The 14,958-nt window shown below is 39.2% G+C and overlaps 2 protein-coding genes across 2 annotated transcripts; one reads left to right on the forward strand and one right to left on the reverse strand.

Moving 5' to 3' along the window:
- Nucleotides 1–202: 202 nt before the first annotated feature.
- Nucleotides 203–2,317, forward strand: LOC141620230 (uncharacterized). Its single transcript, XM_074437155.1, has 2 exons — nt 203–376; nt 1,520–2,317. The coding sequence occupies exons 1-2, from the start codon at nt 203–205 to the stop codon at nt 2,315–2,317; spliced, it is 972 nt and encodes a 323-aa protein (XP_074293256.1).
- Nucleotides 2,318–10,828: 8,511 nt separating this feature from the next.
- LOC141620231 (uncharacterized) lies at nt 10,829–14,682 on the reverse strand. The gene is made up of 3 exons (XM_074437156.1): nt 13,869–14,682; nt 11,192–11,660; nt 10,829–11,039 (listed from the first exon to the last, which is right to left on the reverse strand). The coding sequence occupies exons 1-3, from the start codon at nt 14,680–14,682 to the stop codon at nt 10,829–10,831; spliced, it is 1,494 nt and encodes a 497-aa protein (XP_074293257.1).
- Between the last annotated feature and the right edge of the window lie 276 nt (nt 14,683–14,958).

The raw sequence follows: 14,958 nt of genomic DNA on the forward strand, positions 1-14,958 counted from the left end.
ACTCTAAGTGAAGCTTGGGAACGTTTTAGGGACCTACTCTCATCTTGTCCACGCAATGGTATCCCAAAATGGATGACCACCCAAACCTTTTTCCAAACTCTTGAACAAAGGTTCCGGGATATGATTGTGGCGGAATCCGGTGGTAATTTCGATAACATGAACAATGCTCAAATCACGGAAATGATCCAAAAATATTTTCGAGATGGAGAGTAGTTATGCTAGAGATGTGGACTACAAGAATGAGGGGCCTTCTAAAATAGAAGCGGAATACAAGGCTAAGTTGGATGACTTGACCAAGAAGTTTGAGGAGTTCAAGATGGAAAAGAAGCAGGGGAAATTAAAGCAAGTCCAAGAGGTCGGACCTATTCACTCCAAGGTATAATATGTCCAAGAGCCTAGGTCTACTCCTAGACATTATCCTCCCCAAATAAATTATGATTATTGTGGCGTTGTGGGGCATACAATTGAATATTGCTCATCAATTCCACAAGCTGACCAACAAGAATGCTTTGTTCTTCAAGGGCAAGGTGCACCAAGGGTATCCTACCAACGCCATGAGACCTTCTACCGTGCCATTCCCAACCAAGATCCCAAACTTTCTTATGCGGGGCAACCATTGGACCCCAAGTATTAATAACCACAATACATGCCTCCACCAAAGCTCGATCATTCTAGATAATACAATCAAAATCAAGGTCAAGGCTCCAACTATCGGGGTCAACGACAACATGACAACCCCAATTACATCCCACCTCATCAAAGAGACAATTACCGTAACAAACAACAAAACCCTCCATACCAACAAGGGTATCAACAACAAAATCCACCGTCTCAACAAACTTTCAACCAACAACAAGGGTATCAACAACAACAAAACTCTTACCCACGTCCACAAAACCAACAACAATACATTGAACCACCAAAACCCAACTCCTCTCTTGAGAAATTGCTAAGAGAAATGGATGCAAAGTCCGAGAGAAGAGAGGCTCAAGTGGACCAATAATTCAATAGCTTGAATACCAAGCTCACAAATGTGCAAGCACATCAAAGGACATTTGACTCATATATGGCCAATCAAAGCCCCTCTTCCTCACAATGAGCTCCACATTCATTGCCTCCTCAAGGTTCTCATCCTAGGGATGGACCACCACCACACCAACAAGCTCATGTGGTAACCTTGAGGAGCGGGAAAGATTTAGAGGATCCTTACAAGGATTATGAACCAAAAAGAAAGAGGGACGTGATGAAAGATGGTGAGGAGAGTCCACCCCTCTCACCCCACAAGTAGAGTTGATATCACTAAGAAGGGAAATGTGAGTGAATATCTCTTGAAGATGACGAGAACTTTGTCTTGGATGAAATAGTGGTTGAAAGAGACCAAGAAAGAGTGGTTGAAAGAGACCAAGGTAAAATAAAAGAATCAAATGAAGTGGATAACACCAAGCAAGCTTCCACTTTCTAAAAGACCAACAACCCTCCAATACCATTTCCTAATAGAAGTAGAGTAATGAATGAGCAGAAGAAATTCTCCAAATTCTTGGATATGTTGAAGAAACTTGAAGTTTCATTACCTTTCACCGAGGTAGTGACACAAATGTCACTCTACACCAAATTCTTGAAGGATGTTTTGACAAAGAAGAGGAGCATTGGAGGAGATGGTATAGTGGCTCTTAGGGGGCAATGTAGCACAGTCTTACTCAATCCCATGCCGGGAAAGCTACAAGATCCGGGTAGTTTCTCTATTTTGTGCATGGTGGGTAATGTGAGCATCAAGAAGGTACTTTATGATCTTGGTGCTAGTGTTAGCATACTTCCGCTCCCTATATCAAGGAAGGTTAGTTTGCATGATATGATACCTACTTCTATGACCTTGCAATTAGCCGATAGGTCGGTACAAAGACCAATGGGGGTAATTGAAGATGTTCCGGTTAAAGTGGGCAATTTCTATATTCCGGCGGACTTTGTGGCTCTAAACATTCCGGAAGACCAACAAACTCCTATTATCCTTGAGAGGCCCTTCTTGGCAACCGGGGATGTCAACATAAGTGTTAAGGAAGGGAAGCTCACTTTCAAAGTGGGAGGAAATGTCGTAGAATTTTCCTTGACCGGGGCAATGTCACAACCGATGTTTAAGAGTGTCTATTCGGTAGATATGTTAGAAGAAGCAATTGAAGATGCAAAGGATAAATGCTCGGGGGAGCACTTGGAACAAGATTATGAAGCTTTACCACCAATTCTTGATGAAGATGAGGGTAAGAACCATCCAAAGGTAGATCTCAAACCTTTACCCCTCCTCCCTTGGGTATGCCTACCTTGATGAGGCAAACTCCTTCCCCGTTATCATTAATGAAAACCAAATGGCATCTCAAAAGGAAAAACTTTTAAATGTCCTCAAAGAAAACAAGAAAGCCATTGGGTATAGCCTTGATGACTCACGGGAATTGATCCTCGAATAAGCATGCACCGCATCACACTTGAGGATGGATTCACTCCTTCCGCTCAACCTATGAGGAGGTTGAATGAGAAATTGAAGGAGGTGGTGAGGAAGGAAATTGATAAGTTGCTTGAGGCCAGGATCATATACTTCATCTTGGGAAGCGATTGGGTAAGCCTGGTTCAAATTGTCCCCAAAAAGGGCGGTATGACCGTGGTTGAGAATGAGGAAGGCAAACTCATCTCCACCCGACCGGTCACGGGATGGAGAATGTGTATTGATTATCGAAAGCTCAATTCCGCCTCAATCAAAGATCACTTCTCCTTGCCATTTACTGACCAAATGCTCGAGAGACTTGCAAACCATGCTATTTTTGCTTTCTTGACGGGTATTCCGGGTTCTTCCAAATATCCATACACCCGGATGATCAAGCAAAAACCACTTTTACTTGTCCTTATGGTGTCTTCGCATATCGGAGAATGCCATTTGTGCTTTGCAATGCTCCCGGGACATTTCAACGAGCTATGATGTCTATCTTTTCCAATTACATTGAGAAGTCTATAGAGGTATTTATGGACGACTTTAGTGTCCATGGCACCTCATTTGATGATTGTTTGAAGGACCTCTCCCAAGTGCTCCAAACTTACATCCAATACAACCTCAAGTTGAATTGGGAAAAATGCCACTTCATGGTGAAAGAAGGAGTGGTTCTTGGTCTTGTTATTTCTAAGAAAGGGATCCAAGTGGATAACGCTAAAGTTGAGGTGATTGAAAAACTTCCCCCACCCACCAATGTCAAGGGTGTAAGGAGTTTATTAGGTCATGAGGTGTTTTATCGAAGGTTTAACAAATATTGTGCAAAAATTGCCAAATCCCTCACCTAACTTCTTACCAAGGACACTCCCTTTATATTTGATGAATCTTGTGTTGAAAGTTTTTGTAGGCTCCAGCAAGCTTTGGTTTCGGCTCAAATTGTGCAACCACCCAATTGGAGCCTCCTCTTTGAGTTGATGTGTGATGCAAGTGACTTTGAATTGGAGGCGGTCTTGGGTCAAAGACAAGACAAGAAGCTTCATGTTATTGCTTATGTGAGCAAGACTTTAGATAATGCTTAATGTAATTACACTATCATGGAAAAAGAAATGTTGGCGGTAGTGTATGCTTTTAAGAAATTTTGGCCTTACCTTCTTTGCTCTAAAGTAACCGGTTACATGGACCACACCGTCCTTTGGATTTGACCCTCACATCTACGACAAGTTCTCGTTATACTTGTGAGGTTACTGATGGGACTTGTCGTCAATGCCCTCAAACAATATTTATAATCTTAACAAACTACTCTTAGTCGAGCGACAAGTAAAGGTCGGATCCCAAGGGACGGGTATTGAATGAAGCTATCAAATGCAAGTAGTTATATCTCTAAGTCACAATTTGGTTTGAGTTGAGAGTACAATCTAATCTACTTAACAAAGGAAATGCAAACAAATGAAAGGAAAAGCAAAATAGGTAAATGGGGATGTAAACGATTGATTAAAGGCACTAGAGTGTCATAGGTTCATAGGGGAAATCATGATGAGATCACATAGATAAGTTACATAGATGAAAGTAATTTATTGTTGTAATGGAATCGAGTTAGTTTATATCTTACAATTCTTAAGGAGTTTTGGGTCTCAGAGCCGAGTCGGTCACAACTTTACAACACCTACAATGACTTAGTTCTCCGTATTCAATTATATGCATGCTCTAACAAGCCTTGAATTGGTTTATGTCTTAAAAGTCTTGTTGAAAGGATAAGAGAATCATGCTAGGTTGTCAATCAAGCATTTCATCAAGCATAACATGTGCATAAGTTGAAACTACAACAAGCAAGCATTCATATAAACTTATTAAGTAAAGATCTACCTCATGATTTACTCCCCTAATCCCCTACTAACCCTAGTTAGGCAACTACTCACTCAGTATCATGGAAAACATGTTAACAATGGTGTCAATCATCTTAACAAGTATAAACATGATGAAAAAGTAAAGCAATAAACAAGGATTAAGTAAAGAGTAAAGAAGTTGTACCAAACTTATGAAGAACAAATGGAAAAGAAAGAATAATAGAAGAAAAGTTGATTGATGATGAAGAGTTGTCAATTCTCCAATAATCCCAAATAATCTTCAATTACCCAACTAGATCTAAGAATTCTTGAACAATAATTAAAGAAGGATTAAAGTGTAATTAAGCTAATAGATTTCTAATTAGTCTCTAATCTACTCAATAGCTTCGTCCTAATATCCTATTACAAGGGAGTATTTATACTGAGTACAAATATTAGGTTAACTAAGGGCTTAAATGATGATTAAGCTCCTTAAATGAAGTTTAACACCTTGCAAGTCCTAACTTGGGACACACGACCTCCTCTTGATGGACGCCCATCCTGCATTGAAGGACGCCCGTACTGCTTTGGGGACGCTCGGGTTAAGCTTGAGGATGCCCATCCTTCTCATTGGGACGCCCGTCCTTCTTCTGAGATGCTTGTCTTGAAGGGCAGTTTTGCTTCTTCTTTCATTTGGCAGCCCCCTAACTCGTGGGGATCCTTCAGAAGTCGTGGGTGTCCTTCATCATTGCCCAATTACTTGTTCTATCAACTTAGGCCTTTAGTATCGGTCTTCTCTTTGATGCTTGGTCGTTAGATTCGATCAATTTAGCTCCCTTTTGCTCCGTTTAGGCAAGGCTCAGCACTCCTCCCCTACCAAGGGCACCAAGACCTCATAGAATATGCAAAAATAGGAAGTTTAAGATAGAAACGACCCTAATACATGATAGAAGGCATAAGAACGAGGTTAGTTAGGAGACTAAATGTGCGTAGATATGAGTCACGTCAAATATTCCCAAACCTTTCCTCGCCCCGAGTAAAGAGGTAACTAAAAACTATGACCTTTATTTATACTACTCTGAAAACATAGCCGATGTGAGACAATTAACGGGTCTCACTCCACCCCTTCAACTCACAACAAGACATCTATGAGGCAATATGCCTTCTTGCAAGGCAAGGTGAGGCTTGCCAAAATGGCGATGCATCCAAATATTAAGCACACAAAACATGCAATGGATGCATCTACAAAAGAATAGCCACTTTCCTCATCTAAGTGGCGGAAATCATCTAAAAGGGAAGCAATTTAAGGGTACACATTCCACCATAGATATTGGTTCTCCAAGTTACTAAGTATAAGAGGATACAAACAAGTCACCTCCAAGTTGTGTTAAACTAGACTACTTTCGTCCACAATTGCTAAATGCTTTCGTCAAGGGCGATCGGATGGGGTGGAAGGATGATCCTTATGATGTTAGTTATATATGACATGACAAATCTCGGATTCTCTACAAGTGTAAAGGCCAAGGATCGTCCTAAGCTCAACAAGGTGGCATAACAAAAAGGTTTTTGGGAATGAAGTGCTCAAGTCAATTTAAAACAAAAGTAGTGGATTTGACTAACATTCAAAATTTGGCCTCATTTCAACTTTCTCATTTCACATTTCAAAACTTTGAGATGAGGTTTATCCCTCATTTGCTAGTGTCCTTTGCTTTTACTAATCGCTTATTAGGCAACCGGTTAACCTCTAGACAATAGCTCTTGGGGTGATAGTCACTATGTCTTTGGGCGGTTGAATTCACAACCGTGTGGGGGCCCAATTCAATGGATCCCTCACCAAAGCACATTGAAGTGGTACGCCTCCATCAAATTTCTCGGCTATTAAACAATTCAAGACATTTGAGGTTTCTTTGGCAATTAAAAACGATTCCACATCACAAAACTTTTGAAATGAGCACTTCAAACTTATTAATGAAAAGTATTTTTGGGTTGTCAAACCACTAAGTCAATCAAGGTCCCCAAGATAAGTTGATCAAGTCCATATCATATCATAAGGTTGGATAGATGACACACATGCAAACTCTTGATTAGGCTTTAGACCATGGGACAAAAGATACTAGGATGATACATCCTTGGGTGTCTTGATAGTATTCTAGCAAACAAAGGCTTAAGGAGATAAATTATCTACAAGGGCCTTATATACACTTGTCAAGCTTCCCAAATAGGCATTTTCACAAAATTTTTCTACCATGCAACTACATGCCATGATGCAACTAACATATATACAACTCTAATGCATATGCTTCTATCAACTATTATGCCATATAAACTAAATACACCTCCTAACATCACATAGGTTCATACCGCATTAACAAAAAGTAGCCACATTGTCAATAACATATAAGAAAGGGATAAGGAGATTGGAAAAGTTCATACCACGCGGTCTTCTTTATTCCTTATGCTTCGAATGTGGCGTAGTCGTTCCCATGTGATAAGAGTGATAAACAAACATGTATATACAATTCTATGCTACAAAGGAAGAACATGTTTTTGGATTTTTTCAAATTTTTCAATTTTTATCATTTTTGTAATGGGTTAGATGTTATAATTTTTTATCATTTTTGTATTGGTTTAGATGTTAGAATTCTCCATCCCCACACTAGTGTGGACATTGGCCTCAATGGACAAAACGATAAGAAACGTATGCAAATGCAAATGCATAAAGCTATATGAAATGCATGAATTCTATACTAAATGCATACTACATGATTTATATTACACATGATTCAAACTAAGCTATTCTAAATGATGCATGCTTTCGATTAGGTTGGAGAGCTAATTTGAATTAACTCGGGTTGCTTGTGATCAAACTTCCCCAAACCAGTTAAGGCTATGAGAGGAGTTTAGCCACAAGGCCATGCATGCTATGCAAATTTGTCATTTGGATTTTCCTTGTGGGAGAAAGATTAGTCTTCACCTTGATGTTGCTAAGGTGGAAAAAGTCCTTGATGTTACTAGGACAGTCACTAGGCAAAATCCAAGATAACAAGAATATATATTAATCTAAACTATACTATTATGCAAGTTAATTCTTGTTGACATGGGAAAAAGAGAGGAAGAAAGAGCTCACAAAAGCCATGGTGGGTGTCACTTTGCCCTCCTCCACCAAGCGAATGCTAAAGAATGCTCTCATTTACCATCATTATCCCTTCCAAACTCATCACTCCAATTGACTCTTGATTCATCACTCTATTAGAAATCCATGAACTCATCCGCCTTACTATTTACCTCCACGGTATCACCGTCACTTGAGGCTTCCGCCTTTCCTTTACCATTGCTAGTAGCTCCTTCATTCCCATAGGCCGAAGTAGGTGTAACACCCCCATTTATTTAAGAGCCTTTAGCAAGACATTCTCAAGTAAATAAAGGTGTTACCATCTCAGTTTCCTGAGGTAGTAAGTATAAAAGACAAACAATACCAAAGTACTTTAAGACAATATATTATTAAGGTGCCTCAAAAGGTTTATTACAAATACCCAACTTGATAAATAAATATTATAAAGTACTTTTAACAACTGCAGCGGAATTAAAATAAATTGTGTCTGAATATTAATTAAGGAGATCTCTAGACTCAAGTGATCTTGTCTCAAGCTCCCTTCTAAGCATCCAGCACTTCACACAAGCTAACCTGGAATCAATCTGCTCCCCATTATAGTTCATCATAGGTGTTCACGAATACACAGTCAACCACGAGGTTGAGTAGGATAACAAATCAACAATAACAATATTTATAATACGTTAGCCTGCAATACAATCAACGATCCAAACCAAGACCGTCGTGCTCATACACACACGGCACACACACGGCTTGACCGTGCCACACACGCACGCACCATTCGGTGATTTCCAATCCGACACCACACGGTGTACTGCTCAGGTCCACGGCCCATCTCCTCACGCCACCGTGACTGTCCGACCATCATACGTACAGGACCACGACACTTGCACATCCCCGTGCCTGACCGACCAAATAATTTCAATAAAAATGCCAATCTCAATGCCAATCTATTTCACAACCAATCAATAACAGAGAACCAACTAACAAGATAATAATACGTTCATAAGACAACAATGATAATAATATGCTGAAGACAACAATTACGACGATATGCTCATGATAACAATTACAACAATAATCCATCTTTCAACAATTCTCCAATTACCAATATAGTGTAGTTGAGTAGTTAACCTACCTCTTAGCAAATCTTCTCAATTAAGCAATTAATAAAAAATTCTCTTCAACAAATTCACCACCTAAACAATAATTGAATTATGTATAATTATTAACTAATCTTATTAATAAATTTAATTTGTAAACTACCGAAAACAAATCCTGCAAAACGCCACGAACAACCCCCAAAACCTACGGCCAACCAACGGTGGTCAACCCGCCGGTCAACAGCCACCACGGCTTCGGTCTCGGTGGTCAATGGCCAACTCAACAATCACAATACGGGTCAAGGTTAAAACGTAAACAATTGATATTAGGTGATTAGATAACTTACCGCAATTTAATTAGTGCAAGGTGAAAACTCCAACTGAAAGTTGTCTCACAAAAAGCTCTCCTCACAATTGTATTTGAATTTATAAAGAAGAATAATTATGATTGTGAGGCATAAGGTTGGTATTTATATAAATTGGTAGGAGAAGTAGGAAGGTTCTAGGAAAGTCCCTTTTAATAATAAAATAATGGAAATATCTTAAAGCATGGGTAACACCCAAACCAAATACTACCTTCCTTCAACTAGGTCCCACCATGGCCCCACAGGGCTCATCCACACGGTGCCAACCCGTGGTCCCCACTCTGTCTTATTTGCTTATTTATTTTACTTCTTTTCTTTTACGACTATAACTTATTATTTATTTATTCCACTTAATATTTATTCATCTTAATATTTATTTACGACTACTCACATAAATATAAATATAAACTATTAATTAAAATACAGAGTATTACAGTCTTCCCTCCTTAAAAGAACTTCGTCCCGAAGTTCACCGCTCCATACTACTCAACCAACCAATCAAATGACGAACGAACACACACGAGATTAATTACTATCGGAAATGCAAACAAATTAATGCGGTGTTATATCATACCCCCGTAAAAAAAGAGTTACGTCCTCGTAACTAACATACCTTACGCAAACAAATGAGGATACTTCTCTTTTATCTCATCTTTAACCTCCCATGTAGCTTCCTCGATATTATGATTAGACCATAAAACTTTCACCAAAACGACCTCACTATTTCTAGTTTTCCTCACCTTTCTATCCAAAATCTCATTAGCCACCTCCTCATAAGACAAATTCTCATCCATTTCAACTGTCTCAACTTCTAACACATGAGTAGGATCACTCACATACTTCCTTAACTATGAAACATAAAAAACAATATGAACCCTTGCCAAAGCTGATGGAAATGCAAGACGATATGCCACTTCATCAATTCTATCTAAAATCTCATAAGGTCCAATGTATTTCTGACTCAACGTTCCTCTCTTGCCAAATCTCATCACCCCCTTAATTGGTGATACTTTCAACAACACTTTGTGTCCTATAGCAAACTCAATCTCACTCCTCTTCAGATCTGCATAACTCTTTTGTCGATCTTGTGCAGCTCTCATCTTTTCTCTAATTACATGCACTTGCTCAACCATCTGCTGAATCAATTCCGGACCCAGTGTCACGGCTTCAGTGACATTGTCCCAACAAACTGGACTCCTACACTTCCTCCCATACAAAGTTTCAAATGGTGCCATACCAATACTAGCATGATAACTATTATTATAAGAAAATTCTATTAAATCTAACCTCTCTTCCCATGATCCTCCAAACTCCAAAACACAAGCTCTCAACATGTCCTCTAAAGTCTGAATAGGCCTCTCCGTCTGTCCATCTGTAGCTGGATGAAAAGCAGTACTCATTTTCAAAGTCGTCCCCATACACTCCTGCAATTCTTGCCAGAACTTAGAGATAAATCTTGAATCACGATCCGAAACAATATCCTTGGGAATTCCGTGTAACTTCACGATATTCTTAACATACGCATTAGCCAATCCAACCTTACTCCACGTGTCTTTCATAGGAATAAAGTGTGCTGACTTAGTCAAACGATCTACTACCACCCAAATCATATTATCGCCCTTCTGAGTACGAGGTAAACCAACAATAAAATCCATAGAAATACTCTCCCACTTCCATTCAGACACATCCAAAGACGCTACTTTCCCTTGTGGTCTCTTATGCTCACCTTTCACCCTTTGGCAAACCAAACATCTAGAAATAAACTCAGCAACCTCCTTCTTCATCCCAGGCCACCAAAACTTCTTCTTTAAATCCTTATATAACTTATTTCCTCCAGGATGTATCGAATACGGCGTAGAATGTGCTTCAGTCAAGATCTTTCTCTTCAAGTCCTCATCATTAGGTACACACCACCTTCGATCAAATCTTAAACCACCATCTAGCCCTATAACAAATCATGACGGCACGCCTTCCTCTACGGCCGCACGCCACTTCTCCAACTTCGGATCTCCTTTCTGCTTCTCTCTGATTTCAGCATACAATTCTGGTTCAACCGTCAAATCCCAAACTGAATCCCCTTTTCTTATCACAAAAATTCCCATTTCTCTTAATTTATCTTGCAACTTAACCCGCGACATAGCTAAACATAAAGAATGAACTGACTTCCTACTCAAAGCATCTTCTACCATATTAGCCTTTCCCTCATGATAAACTATCTCCATATCATAATCTCCAATCAATTCTATCCACCTCCTTTGTCTCATATTAAGCTCCTTCTGAGTGTAAATATACTTAAGACTCTTATGATCAGAAAATACCTTAAATTAGCTCCATATAAATAATGCCTCCATAACTTAAGAGCAAACACGACCGATCCTAACTCCAGATCATGCATCGGATACTTCTCCTCATATGGTTTCAACTGTCTTGAAGCATAAGCGATTACCTTCCCTCTTTGCATTAACACACATCCTAGTCCATTTTTCGAAGCATCTGTATACACCTCAAAATTCTCACTTCCTTCTGGTAAAGCTAATATGGGTGCTGTGGTCAAACGCTCCTTCAAGGTTAGAAAAGTCATTTCACAACTCTCATCCCACTTAAACCTATTCTCCTTTCTCATCAACGGAGTCAAAGGCTTAGCTAACTTAGAAAAATCCTTCACAAACCTCCTGTAGTAGCCAGCCAAACCCAGAAAACTTCTCACATCTGCCACGTTCTTCGGTTTCTCCCACTTAGACACTGCTTCTATTTTACATGGGTTAACCGACACTCCCTCCTTTGACACTACATGGCCCAACAATGCTACTTTATCCAATCAAAACTCATATTTACTCAACTTAGCATATAAATCATTCTCCCTCAAGGTCTGCAAAACAATTCTTAAATGCTTCTCATGCTCCTCTTTATTCTTAGAGTACACCAATATGTCATCAATAAAGACTACTGGTGTTGAATGTTTATACTCGTCGTCAAAAGTCACCTCACCAAAACAATATTTATAACTTCACAAACTACTCTTAGTAAAGAGGCAAGTAAAGGTCGGATCCCAAGGGACGGGTATTGATGTAGGATTTTCAATTGCAAATGGTTGTGTCTAAGGGTGTCACAATTTGGGTTGAGATAGGAGATAAACTAAACTAATCAACAATATAAAAGTAAAGCAATAAAAACAAGCAAGATGATTAAAATGAGATGTAAACAATTGATTAAAAGCACTAGGGTGTCATGGGTTTATAGGGGATTCATGGGATTTGATCATACAAACATATTCTCTACTAGATGCAAGCGCTTATTGTTGTGATGGGATCGATTTAGTGTATATCTTACAATCCCTAAGAAGGTTTGGGTCCTGGAGCCAAATCGATTAGATTGTACAACACCTACAAGTCGACTTAATCCTTCCTATCCAACTATATGCATGGCCTAATGAGACTCGAGTTGGTTTATGTCTTACAAGTCTCATTGAAAAGATAAGTGATGGGTAAAAAATGCAAGGATTCATAGGCTCGCATTTCATCAAACATAACATGTGCATAATTTGGAAGCACAACAAGCAAGCAAATTAATTATGAAAACATATTAGATTAAGCATGAATCAATCCCCATGTTGGTTTCCCCTAATTCCCCATTAACCCTAGCTAAGGAAACTACTCACTCATTATCAAGTTTAACATGCTAACAAGGTTGTCAATCATACTAGCAAGGCAAAACATGATTAACAAATGAAAATGATTAATAATAATCAAAAGGATTAAGGGAGAATTATATCTATGAAGATGATTCCAAATAATAAAGCAAAGAATAATAGAAGTACTTGATGATTGATGGAAGGTTGTCAATCCTCCAAATAAACCCAAATAATCTTCTAATTACCCAAAATAAATGATGAGCAATAGAGAAATTAAGGAAAGATTGAGGAATGAGATTTGTATTAAGACTAGATTAAGAGTTGATTACAAGATTAAGATGAGATTACTAATTGATTACAACTTGATTAAGAGAGTATTAAGATGGCTTGCTAATCTAGGTAGTACAAAGGGGTATTTATACTAAAGATTAGGTACAAAGATTAGGGTTACCAAGGGCTTAAATGACTATTAAGACTCATAAGAAAAGTTGAGGAAGTGCTCCTCTCCAAGGAGATGTGCATCTCCGTTTTGCTAGTCCCACATAGATATGCTCGTCCCGAGCGTCTTGGAAGCTAGCACGGTGGTTCCTGTAATGAGATCCGAGCAGATCACTGACGGAGATGCTCAGATTGTGAGGCTTTAAGACGAGCGTCTTGCTGTCGGGACGCTCAGATTGCTGGGCAGGGAGACGCTCGGATTGGCAGCAATCCGCTCGGATCTTGGCTCAGACACTTTTCTTCTCTTCTTTCCTCAACAATCCGCGGGGATCTTGTTGAGGATGTAAAGATACTTTCATCATTGCCCAATCTACTTTATTATCTACATAGGCCTTCTAGTATCGTCTTCCGTTTGATGCTTGGTCATTGAATGCGATCAATTTAGCTCCATTTTGCCATGAAAATGCAAGGTTTGCACTCCTCTCCTACCAAGGAAACAAAACCTCAAGGAATATTTAAAATGGGAAACTAAAGATAGTAAATGATCCAATTATGCACTATAAAGCATAGGAACGAGGCTAATTCGGGGACTAAATGTGCTCAAATATGAGTCACATCAGCTACTACAAATTGATCAAGGTAAGGACTAAACACTCTATTTATCAAATCCATAAATACTGCAGGTGCATTAGTTAAACCAAAAGGCATAACTACAAACTCGTAATGTCCATACCTCGTCCTAAAGGCAGTCTTAGGTACATCCCCGTCCTTAACTCTCAACTGATGGTATCCCGACCTTAAGTCAATCTTAGAGAAAACTCCAGCTCTACTCAACTGATCAAATAAATCATCAATTCTAGGTAAAGGATATCTATTCTTAATCGTCACGTTATTCAGCTCTCTGTAATCTATACACAATATCATACTCCCATCCTTCTTCTTAACAAATAAAACTGGCGCTCCCCAGGGCGACACACTTGGTCTCACATAACCCTTCTCTAGCAGTTCCTCCAACTGCTTCTTCAACTCCTCCAATTCCTTAGGCCCCATTCTGTAAGGTGCCTTAGAAATAGGTCCAGTCCCAGGTTTAAGCTCAATATAAAAATCCACATCCCTCTTTGGAGGTAAACCCGGAATCTCCTCTGGAAACTCATCCTGAATCTCACTCACCACTGGAATTTCGTCCGCACCCTTCACCGTCTCACGCGTGTCCCTTACGTGGCATAAAATCAACCCTCCCTTCCTCAAACACGACTTCAGGGTAACTGTTGATATAAGTCTCACCTTGGGTTTCACCACAAATCCCCTATAAGACACTCTTACTCCTTTCGGTCCTTTCAAAGATACTTTCTTTTGATAACCATCTATAAAGACTCTATTTCTACTCAACCAATCCATTCCCAAAATAATCTCAAAACCTCCTAATGGAACTTCTATTAAGTCCATAGGAAATAAAACTTCACCTATAAGGATATTCATGTTTTTATATGCATGTGTACAAAATATCGACTCCCCAGGAGGTATGGTTACTTCATTTTTTATTATTACTGGGTCAACTAATCCCAACACCTTAACATGGTCACTTGATATAACTGAATGGGTTGCTCCCGAATCAAATAAAACATAAGAAGGTTTAGAGTTGGTCAGAAAAGTACCCGAAACCACATGAGCATCTCCCTCAGCTGCCTCTTTTCCTATCATGAACAAATTGCCACTGTTCTTCACGCCGTCCTCCACCATAGATGTTGACGCCACTCCTTGTTTTCCGGTGCCATTCTGGTTCCCTCTATTTCATTGTTTTGACTATTGTTAAAACGATTGTGATAGTTATTGCTATTGTTATAGCTCCTCTGATTTCCGTGATCCATTAAAACGATTGCTTCCGTAGCTAGGCGCTGGTGTCTTAAATCCACTAAAATTTCCACCACTAAATCCTTCATTCGTATTATTCATGCTATTCCTTCTTGCAATAGTCCTACACTCCACAATCTTATGTCCAAATCTACCACATCCATA

This window comes from Silene latifolia, chromosome X (assembly GCF_048544455.1).
Source record: "Silene latifolia isolate original U9 population chromosome X, ASM4854445v1, whole genome shotgun sequence".
Lineage (NCBI taxonomy): Eukaryota > Viridiplantae > Streptophyta > Magnoliopsida > Caryophyllales > Caryophyllaceae > Silene > Silene latifolia.

Excerpts from the sequence above, each read along its gene's own strand:
- LOC141620230 (XM_074437155.1), top strand. The coding sequence starts at position 203 with ATGGAGAGTAGTTATGCTAGAGATGTGGACTACAAGAATGAGGGGCCT. Across the intron at positions 377-1,519 it reads TCGGACCTATTCACTCCAAG|AAGAAATTCTCCAAATTCTT; the intron begins GTATAATATGTC and ends ATGAATGAGCAG.
- LOC141620231 (XM_074437156.1), bottom strand. The coding sequence starts at position 14,682 with ATGGTGGAGGACGGCGTGAAGAACAGTGGCAATTTGTTCATGATAGGA. Across the intron at positions 11,661-13,868 it reads TGTTAAGAAGAAGGATGGGA|TGTCAAAGGAGGGAGTGTCG; the intron begins GTATGATATTGT and ends TGGGCCATGTAG. Across the intron at positions 11,040-11,191 it reads TTATATGGAGCTAATTTAAG|GAAGTCAGTTCATTCTTTAT; the intron begins GTATTTTCTGAT and ends TGCTTTGAGTAG.